General features: G+C 40.3%; 2 protein-coding genes across 5 annotated transcripts in view; one reads left to right on the top strand and one right to left on the bottom strand.

The window, feature by feature from the left end:
* atp6v0a1b (ATPase H+ transporting V0 subunit a1b) overlaps positions 1-7194 on the bottom strand; it is a 29361-nt gene extending 22167 nt beyond the window's left edge. For all 4 annotated transcript variants that reach the window (XM_019892599.1, XM_019892600.1, XM_019892601.1 and 1 more), the window contains exons 1-9: positions 7090-7194; positions 4802-4946; positions 4550-4628; positions 4240-4337; positions 3205-3333; positions 3030-3112; positions 2387-2513; positions 2182-2264; positions 1002-1095 (exon numbers count right to left, since the gene is read on the bottom strand). In XM_019892599.1, coding sequence (XP_019748158.1) covers positions 1002-1095; positions 2182-2264; positions 2387-2513; positions 3030-3112; positions 3205-3333; positions 4240-4337; positions 4550-4628; positions 4802-4918 — 810 coding nt within the window. In that variant the 5' untranslated portion in view covers positions 4919-4946; positions 7090-7194. The remainder of the gene's footprint in view (positions 1-1001; positions 1096-2181; positions 2265-2386; positions 2514-3029; positions 3113-3204; positions 3334-4239; positions 4338-4549; positions 4629-4801; positions 4947-7089) is intronic.
* A 1771-nt stretch (positions 7195-8965) lies between these two features.
* The window catches only part of cavin1b (caveolae associated protein 1b), a 24048-nt gene continuing 10377 nt past the window's right edge, over positions 8966-22636 (top strand). The window contains exon 1 of the mRNA XM_019892627.1: positions 8966-9800. Coding sequence (XP_019748186.1) covers positions 9270-9800 — 531 coding nt within the window. The 5' untranslated portion in view covers positions 8966-9269. The remainder of the gene's footprint in view (positions 9801-22636) is intronic.

The raw sequence follows: 22636 nt of genomic DNA, 5'->3' as shown, positions 1-22636 counted from the left end.
TTATTGACCTGTTTTGCACAATTCTTCTACCAAGGCAAGAGGTTATGTTTTGTTTGAGACTTGCTTGGTTTATTGGGTCATTGTTAGTCAATCTGCCTGAGGCTCCGTTAGTTAGTTAGCCTTATTCCACTCATACAATTTCTCAAAATTTTGGTTCGCATATGGAAGCAAGGGCAGCACGGTGGGCTACTAGCTAGCATGGCCGCCTCAGAGTGCAGAAGTGCAGGGTTCGATTCCGGCTCCAGCCTTCCTGTGTGGAGTTTGCATGTTTTCCCCGTGCCTGTATGGGTTTTCTCCGGGTACTCCGGTTTCCTCCCACATTCCAAAAACATGCGCGGCAGGCTAATGGGACACTCTAAATTGTCCCAATGTGTGATTGTGAGCACAAATTTTTGTTTGTCTCTGTGTGCCCCGTGACTGGCTGGCAACCAGTTCATCAGGGTGTACCCTGCCTACTGCCCGAATCCAGCTGGGATAGGCTCCAGCATGCCCGTGACCCTCGTGAGGCTAAGCTACAAAATGGATGGATGGATCGATATGGAATCAAGAGCGGACCGAGGTATTTAGTTTTAAGTTTACAGTCCATTGTATTGGATATGGCAGTGTGGGATCGGTTCCCACTCAGTGATGGTGTAAATGTGGGTGTGAATGGTTGTGGCCCGCAACTGGCTGGCGGTCAGTTCAGGGTCGTCTGGGGTTGGCTCCAGCACCCTCCCACGAATTTGTTCAAAATAAGCGATGTTGAAAATGGATGGATGGATGTATTGGAGATCCGGTTAAAAAAAAAAAAAAAATGCTGTGCATTGCAGTTATCAGCCCCTTTGTGTCTGCATCAAACAGATTGATGTTTCATGCTAGAGGTGGGACATAATATATAATGTCATTGTGTTGTGTTATTATTGTTCCTCTTTCTATTGTATGTTTTTGTTTATTTATAAAGTGCGGTGAAGTTTGTGCTGTACTAGCTGCCATTGTAGATGAGAGTGTGAAGGAAAAGGTACCATTTGGAGATCGTCAATACGGCTGTTGACACCAGCCAACATCTCTTTCCTCTCTTGTGGAGTCTCTGGACAAGGGTAGAGAGAGGCACGGAACCTGAAAAAAAAAAACACCAAGCAACTCAGTTAACTCATATCAGTGATGTTAAAGGAGGCAGCTTTTGGAAAATGTACTTTTAAATTGTTTGTATCACAAAAAGTTGGGTCTCTGCAGTGGCTGCACACATAAAGTGTGAAATTTAAGTAAACTCAATGTCGATCTTCAAAAATGTGTCTGAGATTTTTTTATTTGCGAGTGACAAAAGCTAAGCAGCCAATTGCAGTTCGGCATGTGAAAATACACTGACTTCATCCATATGAGGTCTTGCCTCTAGTTAACGAAAATTAACAAAATAACTAAAATTGAAAAAAAAAAATCATTCACAAAATGAAAATTTAAATGCTTTAAAAAAAAGAAAACTGGACCTTCATCTTACAGTTTTAAAACAAACGATAATTATTGTGAAAGTATCCTTTGCTTCCATCTTTTGAGAATTAATATCATATATGAGCTTTCGGGATTCATTTTAAACGTATTTATTTCGGAATCGATGTATGAAGAAGGAAAGTCAAACATTGTCGTTTGAGAATTCTAGCTTATGTTACTGAATTAAACTTAAACTACTTAAAACTTTTTTTGCTAATCTTACTCCCAACCAATCCTCCATATGTTAAAAAACTAATACTAAAACTAATAAAAATGAAAACGAAGCGATTCTGAGAAAAATAAAAAATAAAAAAATAAATAAAAATACTTGAATAACTAACTAAAAACTAACAGATTTTTTTAATTAAAACGAAAATATAAAATGACTAAAATGAAAAAAAAAAAACCAAACTATTATAAACCCTGGGCTGCTCAAAAACCAGCTTCTCACAAAATCGCAACACCCTGACTCCACCACCAGTCACCATGGTAACAAATAGCATACTTTGGGGGGGGGGGGGGGCTATAATTCTTGATCCTTGGGGTACTTTTGACAAAATACTGTTGCAGACAAACTATAAAAAAAACGGTTTCCTTTTAAATTGTAGGGGAAAAAAAGTTTTAGTTTAGCCTGCTACACCATATTCATAAAAAAGTCACAAAATAGTCCCCTCAAATAGTCATTGCGTGTCAAAATAAATGGTTTAAGACACCCACCCCTCGCAGATCTTCTTCACCCTGTTCTTCAACTGATCACCTTGGAAGAAAATGATGAAGACTGATTTGTGGACTTGGTCTCCCTGTTGGAAAGAATAATGCTCCTTTAAAACCTTCTAATCCTTTATGACCACCCACAAAAAAAAAAAAAAAAAAGGCCATGTTGTGTCATTTTTATCATTGTACTGTAGGTTTAAGTACTGACTGTAGTGGGGTCCTCCAGCGGGTCTTCGATCTCAGCTTTCCGCAAGAAAACATTACCACGGCACACCCGCCACAGCATTCTCTCAAAAGTTGGAATCCTCTCTCGACTGATCACACCGGCCACAAATCTGCACAAAAAGCAACCCAAGTAGTTTCTGCTCATTCGAGCTGTTTTTTTGTTTTTTTTTTTTTCTCATTTCGGCACTATATTATGATTTTAAAAAGCTCTCATACATGGAAGGATATCAGAATCAGACTGATTTTAAAAAATAAATAAATAAATGACGTTTAATTTGACCACTAAATAAATAATATGAATTTGCAGGATATTTATGAGACTGTCTATTGCTTTCGCGTATTAATGACTTGTCACAATAATAATATTAAAATAATGATATTTACAACAACAACAATAATAATAATAAGTAAGTATTTGGAATAATAGAAAAACATGTATGTTGAGTACTGTATTACATTTTTGTCTGTGTTCTGTGATAAGAATTTTTAGACATCACAAGACACAAATTGGTGAACAATCTTGTGTCATTCATTGAATAAAATCTTTCTTTCGATTTGGATTTGTTTTACATGCATGTTTCGAGATCAATGTTAGCCTTCACAAATATTTCAAAAGCAGAATTTACCCCAGTCGGAGCGGAGCCCCTCTTCCCCCCTCGTTGCCCTCCATCAGGGCTGACGACTCTTCCAACAAGTTGGGATCTTCCATCTGACAAAAAGATAAGGAAGAGCTTTTGAATTCATGAAATCTCAGAATCATCTGGTTCAGTCCACCTGGAGAGCCAAAAAAAGGGTCAAAACCTCATCAAAGAACTGCTGCGTTCGACGAAGAATGTGTTTGAGCTCCGTCAGCTCCAGGAAGTTCTTCTTCAGAGCTTCCTGGTTGGTGTTGATCTCCTTCAATTCATTCTCCAATTTCTCAAAGGTGGCCTGCAAAGCAAAACAGACTCTAAATTCTAGGTTTGTCTGAAAATATCACCCGAAAGCGCAAAATTTTGCCTCATTCCAAATGTGTCATTTATTCATTTATGCTTAATTTGTTTGATTTTACAAGACTTCTCAAAAAAATGTTTCTATTGGTTAAAGACTTTAAGTTTGATCTCCTTCAATTCATTCTCCAATTTCTCAAAGGTAGCCTGAAAAGCAAAACAGACTCTAAATTCTAGGTTTGTCCGAAAATATCACCCGAAAGCGCAACATTTTGTCTCATTCCAAATGTGTCATTTATTCATTTATGCTTAGTTTGTTTGATTTTACAAAACTTCTCAAAAAATGTTAATATTGGTTAAAGACTTTAAGATGGCACTTAAGGATTATTTTGTTTCATGATTTCAATCACCACAAGAGATGGTGAATCTTGTTTCTCCTATCTATCTTTTTTATCGTTATGTCTCCCCGTCAGGCTTTTGTCACCACTTTTTCTTGTCAGCCCTGCTCCTTGCGTGGACCAATCAGCTCCCTCTGGCTGCACATGTCTTGTTCAAATCTCCCTCTTCGTCTCATCAATTTGTATTTGTTTCTATTCCCTGCTTCCTTTGAGCCTTTGTTAGATCATTGACGTCGCTGCGAAGCGCGTTTGCAGTTTTGTCATGTTTCCTGTTATGGTGAATGTTTTTGGTTGCTTGTATTTCTTTGCCATTTTGATTTTTGGGATTGTTGTTTTAGTGTTTGGGACTTTTCCATGTATGTTGAGTTGTCTTTTTGTGTTGATGAAAATAAATCCTTTATTTTTTTTTTTTTTAATTCATCCTTCACTTTTGCCACCATCACTACAAACCCCTTAACATTATTTGGACCTGATTTTATTTAAATAATGCCCATATCAAGTTATTTTACCTCCAAATCGATCATATCCCTTGGAAAAGGCACCTCAGGATTTTCTCCAGTGTCAATAGTTGGGATATTGGCTTTCTTGATCTCCTTCTCCACAAACCCTGTTCCAAACAGTGAAGGAACATTTTACAGCAGTTGTGTGTGTGTGTGTGTGTGTGTGTGTGTGTGTGTGTGTGTGTGTGCGTGCGTGCGTGCGTGCGTGCGTGCGTGCGTGCGTGCGTGCGTGTTCAGATTCATCTTAGAGCCTCATTCAAAGCAAATTTATGACGCATCCAAATTTCAATTTCCAATGTTCATGTTCTCAATTACTCACTTAATTTTCGATCCATCTCCTCACATCTCCGCACTTCATTCACAAACTTTCGCTGGAACACATTCACGTCCGGATTGAGCTGGCAACAGAAACAAACGTCTTTGTGAAGCAAGAAGAAATCGACGTCACATCCACCAACAGGACCGTCAGTAGTTTGGAATGCTTTTCATTTTGGAACAAACAAGTGTTGTGGGAAGATACGGATAAGAAAAAAAAAAAAAGGTCACATTTAACAATAGCATTCTTACTCACATCTCTAAACTGGACCATGCCAAGTTCTCCCAGTTCACTGACACAGCAGTATGCTGCCTCCGACTGGAGAAACAGCTGGGCCAGTGTCATCTCTTCACTCCTGAATAGTTCCCCCATAATGATGACCAACCAGCTTTAAGATAACCTGTACACATGACAGTAAGATACAATCTATTAGATGATGAAAACATTTGAAATGAGCCACTTTACATGCTCACTGGCCAACAGGAACACATCTATGCAAAATTGAATTCAAATCCAATGCATTTTCAATCAGGGGTGGCGCTTCGGACCATTGGCCACCGCCAACGTCTAGAGCACAGGTGTCAAACACAAGGCCCGCCAGGTCATTTTATGTGGCCGGCGAAACCAAATCATGGGTGTCAACTTGCTAAAATCTGTACCGAAATGTGTAATAAATAACGTTGAGATTTGGCAATAATTTTGTTACCCTGTTTACACTCACTTGAACAATAATTGAACAAACTACAGTATTAAAATTGACTTGACTGATTTCAAAACTAGTAATCTATTAATTTGTTGTGTACAAGTGATAATTTTGTGGTTTCACTATCATAACGGCCCTCCGAGGGAAGGCCTAACTCCAAATTGGCCTGCGAGTAAAATGAGTTCGACATCCCTGGTCTCGGGGATGTCCAAATCAAAAGCAACAAGGAAGTGCAACGCAAAAGACATTCTCATGTAAATTCATCTCAGCAAAAAGTTGTTTTTTACTTCGATTTGTTCCTGCGTGAATTATTAGTGTGTTGGGCAAGGTTGGTATTCAGCTGGAGTCACCAATGTGGGGCACCAGGTTGACTCCAAGGACAACATGAGTACTTCTAAAAAGGATTAAGAATACCACAAAAAAAGTAACTTGAGAAAATTTGTGATTTCAGAGGAGTGTATCGACGTGGTAGAGCTTTGCATGAATTGGTACCAAAGAAGTAGTGCTCGGTTTCAAAAAGGTCGGTATCCCTGGTATACATCGATCCATCCATCCATCCATTTTCCAATGCGCTTATCCTCACAAGGATCATGGGGAGTGCTGGAGCCTATCCCAGCCGTCTTCGGGAACTAGGCAGGGGACAATCTGAACCGGTTGCCAGCCAATGGCAGGGCACACAGAGACAAAGAACCATCCGCGCTCACACTCACACCTCGGGACAATTTTGAGTGTCCAATCAGCCTGCCATGCATGTTTTTGGAATGTGGGAGGAAACCGGAGTACCCAGAGAAAACCCACGCAGGCCCGGGGAGAACATGCAAACTCCACACAGGGAGGCCGGAGCTGGAATTGAACCCGGGACCTCTGCACTGTGAGGTCAACACGCTACCCACTGGATCACTGGGCCACCCTCCTGGTATACAGTCCGTGTGTATTTTCCACACACGTGTCATCTTATGGCCGCCCCTTAGGAAGTTACTTTGTCACGCTGGCCACGCCACCGAAAAATATCTGGCTTCGTTGCTCAGTTTTGTTTGACACAATCAAAATGTGTTATTTCCAATTTTATTATGAATTTTTTTTTTTCCCTCAGGGCTGTAGAACCACACTAACAGCTGATTTGAGCATTCTGACACAAATAACAAAATGTACATCGATCTTTCCGATCATGAAACCATTTTTGAGACATTTGTCCTTATTAGGGTCGCCTTTGACATTTTAATCAGCAGGGTTTCATTAAATTATGTAGTTTGTTACCTTTTACCATGTCATATTAGTGACGACATACACTCCGCACCCCACACCCTTCTCGTCATCCAAATAAATGTAATTAGCTGATGTAAAAACTAGACGGCAACACACAGAGACACAAAAGACCAAACGAGGCATAAGAGAGGGGAACATCAATTCTCCATTACTCCGTGTTTGCATGTTAAGCTTAATCGGAGCCGAGTGAAAACAGAGTCGAGGCCATCTGTCGTGAGCATCCTTCCTACTGCAGCGCTGCCCTTCAGCTCAAGGACGCCATGACGCTGCTTGTTTTCATGACAGCATCTATAGCCTCTACATTTGTACTCAACCGCCATCTCGTGAAAAACCACAGGTGTATTGTAAGTACCTACAATTCATACACGCTCGAGCAATGAACCCGCAACACGGTCAATGATGTCCAAAAATAAAAAACGAACCACTGAAAACATCACTCGGTTTCGCAGTGTCGTCCTTACAATTCACACGTCAAACATTATGGATATTTGAAAATAAGGCACTTGCGTTGAACGAAATGTTCATGAAATTAACACTGCATAAAAAAAAAGCGATGTATTTTTATTTGACTTACCGCTGAAAAGTGCAATTCGACAAATTTTTGGCCTTTCAAGCCTTGTGGATGCGGGATGCTCCGGTCCTTCACTGTGCGTCAAGTGTGACACACTAAACAAGAAACGGGACATCCGCCGCTGAAATCAAAATAAAAGTAAATCGACCGTGCATATTGATTTCAGTTTTCTGTCAAGAACACGGTCTCGAGAATTGATAATGACGACATAAGGCTGGGGTTTTATTGTGGCACGTAAAGTCTATTTATGCTATTCGATTAAATCGGCTGACGATGCACCGTTTTATTTTGAAAGTCATAAGTCGAAACACGGCTATAAAAAAGTAATGGATGAATGAATGATATGACAGCAAGGACAACTGGATAGCCTCACAGCTCAGAGGTCGTGGGTTCAAATCCAGACTTTGGCCTTCCTTTGTGGACTTTTGCATGTTCTCCCTCTGCCTGCGTGGGTTTCCCCCACATCCTAAAAACATGCATGTTAGCTTAATTAAAGCTTTCAAAAGTGTCCTGTGGATGGTTGTTTGTCGAGAATAAGCATCAGTAGTCGCAAGTCACAAAGTAAAAAATACTGCGTAACAATACTCGAATAGATATTTTGGGTATCTATACTTTACTAGACTGTTTATTTTTCCAGCCTACTTTTTAGTTGTACTTATTACATTTTCGCTCAAATTTCTATACTTTCTACTTGTTACACTTTAAAAAAGCCTTTTTATTTTTTTATTGCATTCATTCCTACTTGTCATTGTTTAAACCCCCCCCCCCAGAAAAAAAAACCCTATCAGGATAAATCATGCCAGCATCGACTGATTTTGATTGTAGTTGGACATAGAGCTGGGCAATAAATCAATATCATTATGTTTCCCAATAGACATGTGTTGTGATCAATATCAATAGAAAATATGTTCAATCGGAAAAAAAAATTGGATGGAAACACTGATCCCGAAGTGCAAGGCATTTTATGAGGATATAGGCAGAAGTTGGCAATTTTGAGCATAAAAGCATGTTTTGAGTGCACAAGAACCATTCTTGTAAGTGTAACAGGCAGAGTACTCACCTGCCAACCTGAAGAAGATATACTTTAAATAGTATGGAAACCATTACTTTGACACTTTTACTTGAGTAGAAAGTTAAAGTTGATACTTCAACTTTGACAGAAGTCTTCTTAAACCCTATCTGTACTTCCCCTGGAGTAGTGAATGTGAGTTCTTTATCCACCTCCGATAAGCGGTGTAGAAAATGGATATATAATAATAAAAATAACAGTCAGCTGCAATGTAGGCGCCGATGTCTTGCTATGATTCAACAGTGTGAACCACACCTCTGCTCCCCACAATATATTATAAAAAAATTTTTAAAAAAATGGAGATTTGGAGGGCCATTATGGCTGAAATCATATGAACAAGTCAAGAATAACAGTTTATTCAACTATTGTTGAAGTAACTCTCTTATTTATTACACATGAGAATTTAAAATGTTTGGTCCATGTTTTAGCAAGCATCATGGAAGTTGCCATGTTTGATTTGATTTTGCGGGCCACATGAAATGATGTCGCGGGCCAGATCTGGGCCCCCGGGCCTTGACTTTGACACCCGTGTTTTAGAGAGAGAGGAGTAATCTTCTGAGTTAAAAGGCGTTTCTAATGCCATACATTCCTGTTTTTGCTGGGTCTGGGCATTTGTATACACAAATCAGCTCTACTCTGCTCTGCTCTATTCCACCCACAACTGATAGAACCAAAGGGGAGGACCTACATGGAGTCTAACGTGGAGTCTTTTTTTCCCTCGACTGTGTGGATCCCAAATTTGTGTATGGGAGGGGAAAAGGGAGGGTTTTAATGACAGGGGGAGAGCCGAATGGAAAAAAAGGAGAGTGGCCAGAGCGAGAGAGAGAGAAAACACCGTTGGTTGTCGCTTGACTTAAGGGTTTCTCTGCCTGGTGAGGCATTCACGTCCCAGAGCTCATGTGGTAACGTGCAGCTTCGCTTGGCACCACCTACAAAGTGGCCTGAACACAGCAGGGGGTTTGACAAAGACAGAGAGAGAGCATTTATGCCTGAGACAGAAAAGGATCTTTGCTAGAGAGGCCGAGTAGCAAGTGAGAAAAATCCAGCAGGAGCGACCAAGAGGACCAACTGAAGAACTTTGATCTCTTAACCTAACCCTTTCAACGACACTGACATGGCAGCAATGGAAGCACTGGAGTGCTCAAGCGCGCAGCTAGAGAAACCATCCCTCACGGAGATCTCAGATGACGAAGTCAACATCCCTCTTTCAGAAGATGAAGATGATGTACTGGCAGCGGCAAAGAAAGAGCTGTCCGCCATAGAAACGGAAGGCGAAGCTGCCGAAGACAAGGATGAATCAAGCAAATCGGACCAGCAGGTGAATGGAGTGCTGGTGCTGTCTTTGCTTGACAAGATCATCGGTGCCGTCGATCAGATCCAACAGACCCAGAGCGGGCTGGAATCCAGGCAGCAGGAGATGGAGCGCTCGGTGACCAATATCCAAGGCGAGCTCACGAAGCTGACCAAGAACCATAGCACTACATCCAACAGTGTCAACAAAATGATGGAGAAAGTGCGGAAGGTGAGCGTCAACGTCAAGACGGTGAGAGCCAACTTAGAGAAGCAAGCGGGACAAATCAAGAAGCTGGAGACCAACGAGGCCGAGCTGCTAAAGAGACGCAACTTTAAAGTCATGATCTACCAGGTATTTGAGAGTTTATTTCTATGGAGTGCTTGTCTCAATTTGACTGTAAGAAGCTATCACGATGGATGAATGGGTGTGGCCGTGATCAAAATTTCAACTTTGAAGCCCTTAACATCTAATGAAAGGAAAAACTTGAAATCTGGAAACAATAAATTGTTTTTGCGTGCAAATTGATTGACAGTAAATGCTGGTTTTGAATAAGATGGAAGTCAATTTACTGAAGACACCTACAAGGGTGTGGCTAGAGTACATCACGCTGGCAAGTCTTCAAGTGACGGTGCTGGCTTTACACACACACACACACACACACGCACACACGCACGCACGCACACACACACACACACACACACACACACACACACACACACACACACACACACACACACACACACACACTCCATACAACCAGTAAATAGCGAAAATCCCCAATGAAATATATTGGAAAAAAACATAAGAATCACTGCTAAGATGCATTTTTTAAACCCAAACCAGTCATGTAAAAATGCTGCCAAACCGTAATATAGAAACAAATCCCAAAGGGAAAAAAATAATACTAATTAAATATTAGGGCAAAAAAAATCAGTTAACCCTATCAGGCATGGCGGCTACTACAGTGGACATCTTATCATGTTATCAGGTTACAGGGTGCGTGAAAGGGTTAATAGATTAATCTTCAGGTGCCAAACTGAAAGTAAGGGAGGGTCCATTGTGTAATTCCCCCCCCCCCCAACCCCCCAAGTACTATCCATGTAACAGATCAACACCTCATTTTCAACTCTTTCACTCAGAACAGCATTTTTAACATTATCAGCGCTTGCAGTTCGAAAACCATGAGGGGGCTCAGTATGAGAAAAGTATTCTTCCCGAGTAGAACTCATACAAGCCTTGATACTAAGGACACAGTTACAATACAAAGCAACACAGCATTTACATACCAATTTTTTTTTCAGTACGATAGCATACTTGAATTCTGTCAGTAGACAGCAAAGTTACCATGTACTGTATTTGGTTTTCGATCCCAAGTTGTTGCTTTACCCCAGCCCCCCCTGCCCCACCCCTCGTCTGCATTGGTTCAGCTCTTGGAATCCACTCCAGGTGCCTTCCAGATATTTTCCTATCCATCGCACATGATGGATAGACCTGAAGAACACAAGTCGTCACATGTGAGAATGCTCACCGGTTGTCAAAGTCATACATAATCCGTTTGGGAAGTCAATTCTCTCCCAATCTTTGCCCATTTTCAAACAAAGGTTTACCAGAAGTGTTTTTGCGGGTTGTGGTTGGGGCTTGTATGTGGACTGTACTATACTGTATTTGAATTCATTTTTATTTATTTTTTATTTTTTTGCTTTGAAGACAGTTCAGGGGGAGCCCTATTTTCTTTTTTTAGCCTGTGAGGCAGCAGTGTGATGTGTAATGGCTTGCAGCTTTTTTGCACAGTGGCGTAAGAACATTCAGAGTTTCCACCCTTGACTCAGACATCATGTCTTGGACCAACCTCGCTCTCTGTTCCTTTCATTCCGAAATGCAGCTGTTCAAATGAGAGCTCCATTCGAGGCAGTCCAGACTAACTGTGAACATATAAAAGACACAGATATTTGCCAAATGGACTGGAGTTTGGCTTCTTTGCGGAGCACAAAAATGAGAGACAACGCGAAAGAGAACTTCGCAATTTCTTCAGAATTGCATCAAATCGAGTGAAATGCACAGAAAAAAAGTTGAAGATGGTTGGCCCTTCATGCTTAGTTTCAAGATCTTCACGTGTGGCTGCCAGCAATGTCATAACTTTTGATTCATTCTCTTCAGAGACAGGGGGAAAAAAAAATCAGGAGAATGTTCAAATTCTTTTGTAATCCCGCTGAACTGCAAAAAGACTCCAAGAATGCCAGACAAGTGAAGTACCCGCAACAGATCAACAACATTTTGACTCACAACAGCATTTTTAAACACGCGAAATAAGGAAATACATCAAGCTCAAGCGGCGAGATGAAAGAACTTCACAACTTCCTTCCGTCTTTTGATTTTTTTTTTTTTTTTTTTAACTTTTCAAACGTGATTTTGCAAAACAGATGACTGAGAGTGAAGTCTGGGCCATTTTATGGTAATTAGCTCTGACAACGTTTTGCAGCAACCAATTGGGGTTTGTTCCTCCTCTAAATCACGACTTCAAAGTCACTACTGTAGCCTGCAGTGAGATGTAATTATCATGGTTCCTGGTTGCACACCCAGAAAAACAAAAAGGACGGCTTGCATTGCCATGACAACCCGGAGCGGGAGGAGACCAGCGACTTTCACTTGTGAAAGCGGTGCCCAGAATGTGGAAAAGAAAGCCTGTGAAGACAATAAAAGCATTCTCGCTTGTTGAGGTAGCGCTTCACACAATACCTTTCATACATTTGTCAATTTCTCTGCTGACCTGTGGATGTGGTGCATGCAGCACTGCAGACGCAAATCATAAACTTGACAGCAAATGGCGTGAATACTTTTCAGCTTCCGACCACCTATTTTCCATGGAACTACAAAAGAAAGACAAACACATTGTCTCTGTCCTGGATGCTCAGTATAATTGGAAATATAAATTACCAATAATACTCAAAGAAGAACAGAATGCAGTGAGCATAGAGACTCACCTCCCAAACCGTATTGTCCCTGGACTTTATACTTCGTTCGTCACATGCTAGAAAAGTTCGTGGTGAATCCAACACTAACACGCACACATTATTTGTGTCTGGTAGTCCGTTGCACGCGAATTGACACATGTAATTCCACGCCAAGGTGACGAAGTACTGCCTCCACGAGTGAAAATTTCATCTCTACTTTTACTGTTTTTGTTCTTTTTTTCTTCAGATTCGAGGCTGCCTCTTGAGCACAAGTTGCTATATATATTGATCGAGGTGCAAGCAGACTGTGACAAGTTTGGTGGATTTCATCATATTTATATATATATATATATATATATATATATATATATATATATATACTGGAAAACGTAAGAAAACTGAAAAAAAATTAAGAACACTAAGCCAATTAAATGAACTAACTGAATTTAAAACCAACAGTCAAAATGAAGTAAAACTAACTGTCATGTAAAATCCCAAACTATTAGAACCCTGATGACAGCTGAAGCTGTTCTATGTCCTGAAAATACCCTGCCCCGGCACACGACGGTACTTCAAATAAAAACACACAGCTACTTAGTGGTGTTTATTGCATGAGACCGCCTGTACATGCAGGGAGGACACAGCGTGATCGGAGCTTTGTAGTGGAACTCAAATCAATTTTATGTATTTATAGAGTACTTTAAAACAAGCATTGCTGCACACAAAGCGCTGCTAGATGAAGTAAAAATCAGTCATGCAATAGCAGTTAAAAACAGAAAACCAATAACTTAAATAGAGCAAACACCATAAAACACAAAAACAATGCCGGGTCTCATGCGGAATCAAATATTTTGCCTAACAGAAAACGGAACCTCACAGCAGCCAATGTTACGTCGTCCGCAAGTGGAGATATTCTTGCAGCTCCTTTTAAATGTAGTTTGCGCACACCGATCTCCTACATGGACGTCGATGTCTTCTTCCGCAATGTTCATGGTGCACCTCTGTTGTGCTAATTTTTAGGGAATTAAGGGAGCTGCTTCCATTGGCCGGGAAAGAAGCTGCCTGTATTCGCTCCCACAATGGCGCAAACCCCCCTTTCTACTGTAGCTAGCACGTCTACGCACCCATGCGCAGTTAGACTTCACTTTCTGTTTCTATTTATCTATTTATCTCAATGTATGAAGTCATTCAAGAATAAATGGAGAGAATGAAGTCATTTTTTTCTTTTCCGAACTTTCATGTTGGAGTGGTATAATTATAGAAAATGATGAAAAATGTGTAGCAGGGGGGCCCTTGAGAAGACATGGGGATCTCATTTTTGTGACAGGCCACACTGTAAGTTAAGGCAGGGATGGGAAAATTTAAAGATAAATGGGGCCACAAAAAAAGTTTGTTCCTCGTGCCAGCCATCCGTTACAACAGCCGCTTGTCCAATTTAGCAAGAATACGTGTTTGTAACATGAAGCCTTGAATGTATCCATGTTTTTGGAGAGCGCAAATTTAGTAGCTCCTCATGCACTTCAAACGAACTATCAACGATTCGTGTGAAAAAAAAATTGCTGTTTGTGTGAGATTGGTGTTATAGTGTTGTCTTAGTTTGTAATCTTTCATGACTGAAAACTTGGCAGATAGGTTTGAATTCGGCTTTCTATTATACCTGAACTGCATCACTTTCTTGAACTAATTTGGTTCTGGCCTAACTTGGTTCCAGACCCACTCTCTCTTCTTCTCTGAAGAGGATAGTTTTGGAGTTGGAGGAGTCTTTCAGCAATATCTGTCATCTTGTGCTGAACATTATTTTTACAACTTAAAACTGTTCTGCTACAGTCAACATTTTCTTTTTCAAAAACAATCGAGGGGCGCCAGTTACCCATCCCTGAGTTCGGGTTTCCCTTAAAAGCCGGTTATGGCTGTAAAAGCAAATAAATGTACAGTATGTCTAACTTGTGTACCCCGCCTACTGCCCATGGACAGCTGGGACAAGCTCGAGCACGCCCATGACCCTTGTGAGAGTAAGCGGATTAAAAAAAATGAATGGATGGACGAATGTCTAACTCAACATAATTAGTACACATACACAACAAAGTGATGGTTAACTACTATTGCAATCCAAAGGAAAATGTTCAAAATGTGTTCAATTTATTTCAATAAAGGGTTTTGTAACACCTGTAGGGCCTTGAGTTCAACACCGATCTCTAAAGGGAGAGCTACAAAAGCCCAGTAAGCACTGGTAAGATGAATACAATTTGTGAGTGGTTCAAAAATATTTTACCATGCAAATAATAGAAATGGAAAAAAAAACGACAATGTATTCAAACAAGCATGATCACAAAAACCATCACACCTAATATTATGAAACTAAACTGGAACAACTCAACACTTAATGACACGTGACGTTAGCATAGCCAACACGAGAGGGTATTTCTGAAGACAAATCAACTTCGTGCATTAGAAGATTTCACATCATCCGGGTGTGAAATTAAGTCGAGCACTTCCAATTTGGTGAACAACAACTAACATCATGGTGGCATAATGAGACAAAAAAACAAAGCCAATCAAAAGTCATCATACAATTGTGAAAGTAATCCTGGAGTTAATCCTTTATCATACTCACTTGTCTGAATTATTTTTATTTATTCATTTTGGGGGTCTTATTTTTTTCAGAACTGTAATATATTTTTAGAGCACAAATGAACGATCACCCGTGTCCTGCATTGCTATTTAATGCCGATGCGCCTTGGGGGATCGAGCATGCGTCTTTGTCCTAAATATGGCTCTGTGCGAGACAGACATTGTCCAATAGGGACTGATAAGATGAGATAAGTCGTGAGGACAATGAAGTGCGCTGTAAGAATTCGTGACCCGAGATTACCCCTCACTTCACCGTGATGGGTCAAAACGCTGAACCGTGGGAGGTCGATGTAAAGGTGTTGAAGGAATCCATCCCCACTGCGAGCATGGGTGTGTTCTGATTAGGAGCAAGAGACCATATTTAGACAGCTGATTCATTGCACAGGCAGCCATTGTTCTCTGCGCAAACCTCCTGCCTACTCATCTTCGTGTGGAACAAGTTCGGTTCCAGCCCTGATCACGCAGTTCCTCCCTCTCAGCACCCCCACCCATGTGGAGAACTCACTCCACATCTTTTCCTCCTCAAGCTGCCACGCCCTAACCCACTCTACCCCACATCCCATCGCCCTCATTCCTACTCCTCTCTTCGAATTTAGTTACTTGCTTTTTCCAGGCTTGTTTTTTTTTTTTTCACTGAGCTGCTATTAATGTGAAATAGTGCCACACACTGTAGTTCAACGACTTAATGCACACCTCTTCCCTCCACTTATCTTGGTTGAGGGAAGGTTGAGCCCATCCCAGCTGAGTATCTTGGACTAGCCCGTGGGTCGGCAACCCGCGGCTCCAGAGCCGCATGCGGCTATTTAACGCCGCCCTAGTGGCTCACCGAAGCTTTTTGAAAAATGTTTGAAAAAGATGGGGGAGGGAAATATATATTTTGTTTTAATATGGTTTATGTAGGAGGAAAAACATGACACAAACATTCTTGATGTTTTATAATGCTGTAAAAATGTGTAGAATATGAATTTAAATTTTAACATTTCTGTCAACAAAGATTTGCGTCATAGCCTGCGACACACGTTTCTATTAGCAGGGCGGGATGTCAGGCTGTTGCAAAAAAAACAAAAAACGGCCTTTCATTCATTCATGTACAATTCACAGAGGGTACTGGCAAAGACTGGAAATCTGGAGGGCCGATCGAAGCATTTTAAAACGGTACACGCGAGCTATGTAGTTAACACAGTGCAAAAGTGCGTCGAATGCCTCCGCGTCTGGTCTGTCGGCATGTTGCGGTCTGTCGGCATTGAAAACAGGGTTGAAGAGGATTCAAACATTCAATAATGCCTTTTAATCTCATGAGCAAAAATTAAGATGGCAATTCCTGTTTAATCTTCTTCTCTAAAATGTAGTGCTCAGCACAGTCGTGTGCCACCAACTAGTGGCCAGAAGTGGAATTAGATCCACAAATAAATAAAATCAAAATTATTTTTAATTGGACCAAACAAATCAGCGAAATAACGGAACCACTAACCCGGAATCCGTCTCTTCATTAATTAAACTCCAAAAGTAATGTACATTTTAAGTTGCAAATCAACAGAAAAGCGCGAAAGTAATATACAAGCCTAGCTAGAAATCTGCATTCAAGGAGAAAGGAAGGAGTTCTGTAAGATAAATTAGCAAGAACACAGATGAATTAAGAACAGACTGAACTGGAAATGTGAAACAAAATTTCTCTTCGTGTTCCTTTAGAGGCCTCCGAAAAGGTAACACTTTTTTACCATGGTAACATAGCTGCATCTGGTGTGGCTCACTGTCCCACTTCCTTACATGAAATCACCAGAAAGCTTTGCAAAAAGTACACAAAGCATTTTGCTACATTGGAAAGAACACACTGCCTGGGAGTTATAATTCAAAACGCATCATGCGCAAACCCCCTCCTCTTTCACAGGTCGACCCAGGCCCATATATGGACATCATAGTCTGAAAAGCTCTGGGCTAACTTTACAAGCCAGATTGTGTGAAATGTTCTTTCGACAGTGACCAGTACTTTTTTGTGTGTTTATTCCAAGTTTCGTTAGGTACTAAAGTGTGTGACAGTTGGGGGTCAAAGTCAAGTATGTGGGCAAAATTGAGAAAGAGGGTGAGAGGATAAAGAATCAGAGTATGGCGACAACGAAAGAGAGAGATGTCTAAAAATAGCGCCTATCACATACTTGTTCAATTGTGAGAAAGGAAGAGCCAGTGGGACTGTGTTCCTGTTTGGTCATGAAGATCTGATGCAGGGCCTAAAGAACTTGTGTTGACATCTACACGACAACATAGGATTGTTGATATAAAATGCTTCCTGAGTCTAATACAGTATACTTTGTATTACGCAAGCCTGTGAAAGTGGAATTAGATAGGTTCCATGTAAAATGCTGACAAAAAATATATATTTTTTTGGTTCCTACCATTTTATCCAACCATTTTCTAAACAGCATGTCCTCATTGATGTAAACAGCCATTTAACATTAATATTGGAGAATTTGGAATAGCATGCAAGGTTTTGCCTTTCCAATGTTAAATATGTGAAGGGTACCAGCTCTCAAGAGCTGAGCCATACCATAACACTTTTAAGTACCCTTGTGGGGTACCAACCCAACCACAGAAGCAACTAAAAGTTTAGAACCTGGCATACTGGTTGATACGGTACCCCTAAAGTGACACGGAAGTAAAAAACAAAACGACACGACTTCGGAGAAAGAGAGAATTATGGAGGGGGACTTGGAAACTGTAGTTAAGCTCAAGAATATATTCAATGTCTTTGTATTTCAAGCCAATTTCAAAGTAAAATCCCATTGAACTCGCCATCCATGTTTGTTGTTTTCAGTTACCCGGAAGAAGGAACTGAAAGACAGAAACGTTTTCCAAATAATTTTTGACTTTGTCTTGTAAAAAGCTGCTATTGAACAACACTGTTAGAAAAACTTAGACTGGGTCCCGCTTGTCAGACACTCACGTGATGATATTGCAACGCAGATTAAAATCAATTTTCCGCACTATGACAAGCTAGTTAACTAGCTAGCTAGATATAGGTAGTTTATCATGTTGGGGCAGTAACACTCATTTTTTTTTCAACTCCATAATTGGCAAACCAGAAATGTCAACAGGATTGGACTGTGCTTGTCTTGGGTAATGAAACTGTTTCTTACACAAAATGCTTTTTAATCTCTTGACTTTTCCACCCAAGTCAGATGAAGATGACTCACATTCCCAAGATGTGTTCACGGAAAAACGAAATCACATTTTGTCTCCTCATATGATTCCATTGTTCATGTGATGTTGATCAGAAATTCTCAGAAAGATTTGCTATTATAACTGGACTAAAAGGGCCAAAACAGTGTGGCTGTAAAGCACATTCCTGTATTTTCAAATATTCATTTGATTGTTAAGAAGGAAATAATATGTGCTCTGAGAGCAACAAGACAGATCTTCCGAAATAATCATGCTTCTCAAATGAGACTCCCTTTGAAATACTAAAAAGTCAGATGACTGTGATCTTGTGAGGACAAAGTCGTTGCAAATATTTGAGATCATTTCACAGTCTGACTTAGACTCCTGATTTTGTTTGATATATTTTCCACGGTTTTAAATTATTGAGTTGATTCCTTATTTCTTGATTTCATAGGAGTGTCTTTGTTTCATTTTCAAATATTCAATATTTGGTCCTCATGAGCCCAGTTTTCCAGTCAAATCCAGTTTTGTTGTTTGGGTGTTGCCAAGTTACTGAGTCAGTTTATTTATTTCTTTAAACTTTCCTGCTTGGAAGAGTTTTGGTATGTGTTGTTAATCCTTGCAGGTGCCCAGTGTGTTAGTCATTCCTTCATTTTCATTGCCAGCCCATTAGTTCATGATTTCCTCACTTTACCTTTGTTAATTGTGTGATGGACCAGATTAAGGTGCAGTTTAATTTCACTCAAAATAGTAGGACATTGTTAGTTTGAAAAGAGCAATCAAGTGGCGTTGTTTCAGATTCCCTTGAGTGCAAAAGTCATTTCATACACATATTAAATGAATGCCTTTAGTGTTATACTAGTTTATTAGCATGTTGGTTTTCCGCCGCAACGGAATAACGCCACTTCCACAGGCGCAAGCTAAAAAAATTAATTAAATTTGCCATCTTTTGTCCATTTACATGTACAAAAATGCATTTGCATTTTGAAACCTGAAAACATATTTGAGAATGGATCTTGAAGCCCCCCTCCCCAACCTGTTTAAGAATCCCTTTATGGTGACGACATCTCTGAGATGCGGACCATCGTCATGCTCTTCCTTCCTACAGACCAGGGGTGTCAAACTCAATTCACATTATGGGCCACATACGGACTCGGTAGATGTCAAGTGGGCCGAACCATTAACATTATACCATAATGTGCTATGAATCACCAAAATATCATCTCTTTTCTTTGTTTTGGATTCAAGAAGCATTGATTGGCGCTTTCATATCATTTGCAGTGTTGGGTCTATCGCAGTGACAGACTGAGACTGCTGTTTTCTTCCCTAATCAAAACAATGTGCCCCCTAGCGGATAATTCACTAATTGTATTTTATTTAAAATATTTATTCCGTGTCTTTAATGCATTTTTTTTTCACTTTTAAATTATCCGGCGGGCCAGATCGTACCTCCTTGGGGGCCGGTTCCGGCCCGCGGGCCGTATGTTTGACACCACTGCTATAGACTGATGTGGCTTACTACATGGACTGAGACAGATTTGTTTTGACTTCAATACGGTAGTCCCAAAAAATCATAAAGGCTCACTGGACTGGTGAATTTTGCTGATGCAGGTTCAGACTTTAGGGGCTAAAAAACGACTGGAAACCATGTGTTACAGTAGGTCACTGATCCTACGAATTCCCTTTTTTAATTCCATGCTTGGATTGGGGACCTTACATTCCTGTTATGTTAAAATGCTAGGGTACAAACACAAATAGCAGTTCGAGGAAAACCACCTTCTTTTTGAGCTTTATAAATCTCACCATAAATGCCAAGCTCCTCCATTGTTATTGAAAAGACAAACATGAGGTGGCCATGGGAACAGTCACCGTCATGCCACTCTGGGTCCATGTCACTGTTAGTCAAGCGTGAGGAAATGTACATAATATAGGTCAAGTCAGGGCCAGAGGATGGAAGGATTTAAAATATATAGTACATGTATATGTAATGAATGGGTCATTCTCCTATAATTTTGGCAAATATTGGTAAAGAAAAAAAAAATCCTAATTTAGCTTTTTTTTCCCTGCCTTGCTTTTAACCCTCTCAGGGACAGCAGTTACTACAGAGGACAGCTTATCATGTTATCAGGTTACAGAGTGCATGAAAGGGTTAAATGGATAATAGTCTCCCATGCTGAAACAGCATGAAAAGCCCCTATTTCCAAATTTTATTGATGATAAAAAAATTTTAGGCGTTCATCGAAAAGACAATTTTGACAGAGCAAATAGTGGTGGGACACGCAAATGCACTTCTTGCATAACGGTAAAGACAGAAGTGCATAAATGTTAGGATCGTGTTTCTGTTTTCCTCCAGTAGGTGGCATCGGAGGGGTTTTGCCTTATGAGCTGCACCTGTCTGTAATCACGCCTGATTACCAGCTGCCACAACCGGCTGGCTGTCGGATTATTAAGCCTTGCTCACGACTCTCTTGCCAAGCGCTTCAATTTTCAAGACGTTCTTGATTTGACCTCATAGTTTTCATTGTGTTTCTTTTGTATTTTTGCATTATTGTGTAGTCTCGGTTTTGTATTCTCGTGTCTTGGATTCACTTGTCCTTTCAGTTGACAAGCAATTGATGTTTTCTCGTTCCTTGTCTTTTGGTTTGTAAACCGTTTTTCATACCTAGAAGTTATCCTTGTCTGCGTTTGTGGGATCCACCCCTATCCAGATTGTTTCTGAACATCACAATGAAGAAATAAAACAGCTTCATAAAAATTGTGTAAATTGCACAGTTTACATGTGTAGCCCTTCAAACTCTCCAGATAAAAGTGTATCTTGTCTTTACACGATCATAGTAACTATAAAGACATACTAAAGCTCCATCAGTCTTAAAAATTCATACATCTCATGAATAACGCCATTTATTTTGCTGTCTACTATTATGTAAATGCAAAATGGGTTCCCTTGTCCAGGCACTTGAGCTGATCCCTCTGGTGTTTTGCAACAACAAATAATGCTTTCAACAGTAGCATTAAAGGCAAAGCCAGCATGAGTGAAAACGAGAGACTAATTGTAGAGGGACCAAAAAAAAAAAAATTGAAACCCTGAAGACACTAAGATGAATTTGGTTTAATTTTCATGCAAAAATAAAAACACGTTAGACAATAAAACAAAGATCCTATATATCCAAATATAATTAGCATCCTCAGAAAACATGTTAAAATCACAAAACTTAGTTTGGGGCTCATAACTGTCAAGACATTTTGGCGTTAATTTTTTTGTAAGAAAAAAATGTATATATACAGTACGTACGCCTCTGCTTTTCAAAACCATTTATAAAAATTATTAGTATAGTACTGGTCAGAAATAGCAATTGACAATTACACACATGTATAATACATCAAAATTTCTTCAAGTTTGTTTATTTAGATCATTACAAAGGTTAGAATGTGTCAATATGAGCGCATTTGCATGTGCGCACGTGAATTTGTTTATATTTTTGTATCTGTATGTCCCAACATGAAAGTACATGATCAGAATGCCCCTGAACCAAAGTATGTGGTAACCACAACCTCCAGTGGTAGCTGACAATGGCAAGCTGTGTCTTGCAGGGAAAGCTAAAAGGAGCAAAGAGTGAACACTCCACAGCTTCCTCACTTAAGCATGTCTGCAACCTTGGAAACACTTCATGAAATCTTTATTTTGTGTTAGATTCATGGATGCATAAGAACAAAGTTGCCCTGTTTAAGTCCACATGATAAGTGTATGCAAACTGTGTTGGCCTGAGTCAACAATCTGGAGGTCAGCGCAATCTTTTAGGCCAATGGCTGTAAAAATACACCACAAGTGGAGAGAAAATTTATCTGCAGCCGTTGGGGTTATCTGGAACTAAAACACAGAGAAATATTTGTTATGTTGCCATGGCAGTGATGCTGAGCTGACTCGTTCACACTGTTCTCATATGCTGCATTTAGTCTTCTTTCCTACAGCGGCTGCAAGGTAACCACGGAGGAATGGGAAAACAAATGCAGGTGTGTAGGGGTAAAGAATGATGGGAATTTGTGAAGATGGAAGGAAATGGGGGAAAAAAAGAGCAGCAGACAGAAAAAAATATTGTAACAATATCAGGGGGTGGAGTAAGGGGAGGGGGCGAGAGCATGCTACCGTGCTCCAGTGCAACACCAGGCCGAGTGACTCATCCCTTGCACTCCCCCCTCGGGGAGCTGTGGCATGCCATCACTTTATATAGCAATCTTGCTCTCTCTGGTCCCATGTCTCTGATTGAAGGGAACGACTGGAAAAATAGGGAGAGGAATAATGAGTTCCCTCCCAAGATTTTTATCCCTCTTATGACCGTCACACGCTTTCCCATGGTGCTCTCTTGAGAATTGTGGACAAAAAGCCACGCATGTCTACACACTCAACACCCTGCAAAGACAATACACAACTATATTCTCCGATGATTATAGTTG

This window comes from Hippocampus comes, unplaced genomic scaffold, assembly GCF_001891065.2.
Source record: "Hippocampus comes isolate QL1 unplaced genomic scaffold, H_comes_QL1_v1.1 scaffold47, whole genome shotgun sequence".
NCBI classification, from domain to species: Eukaryota; Metazoa; Chordata; class Actinopteri; order Syngnathiformes; family Syngnathidae; genus Hippocampus; species Hippocampus comes.
The sequence above is the reverse complement of the archived record's forward strand: the minus strand, read 5'-3'. Positions and strand labels throughout refer to the sequence as shown.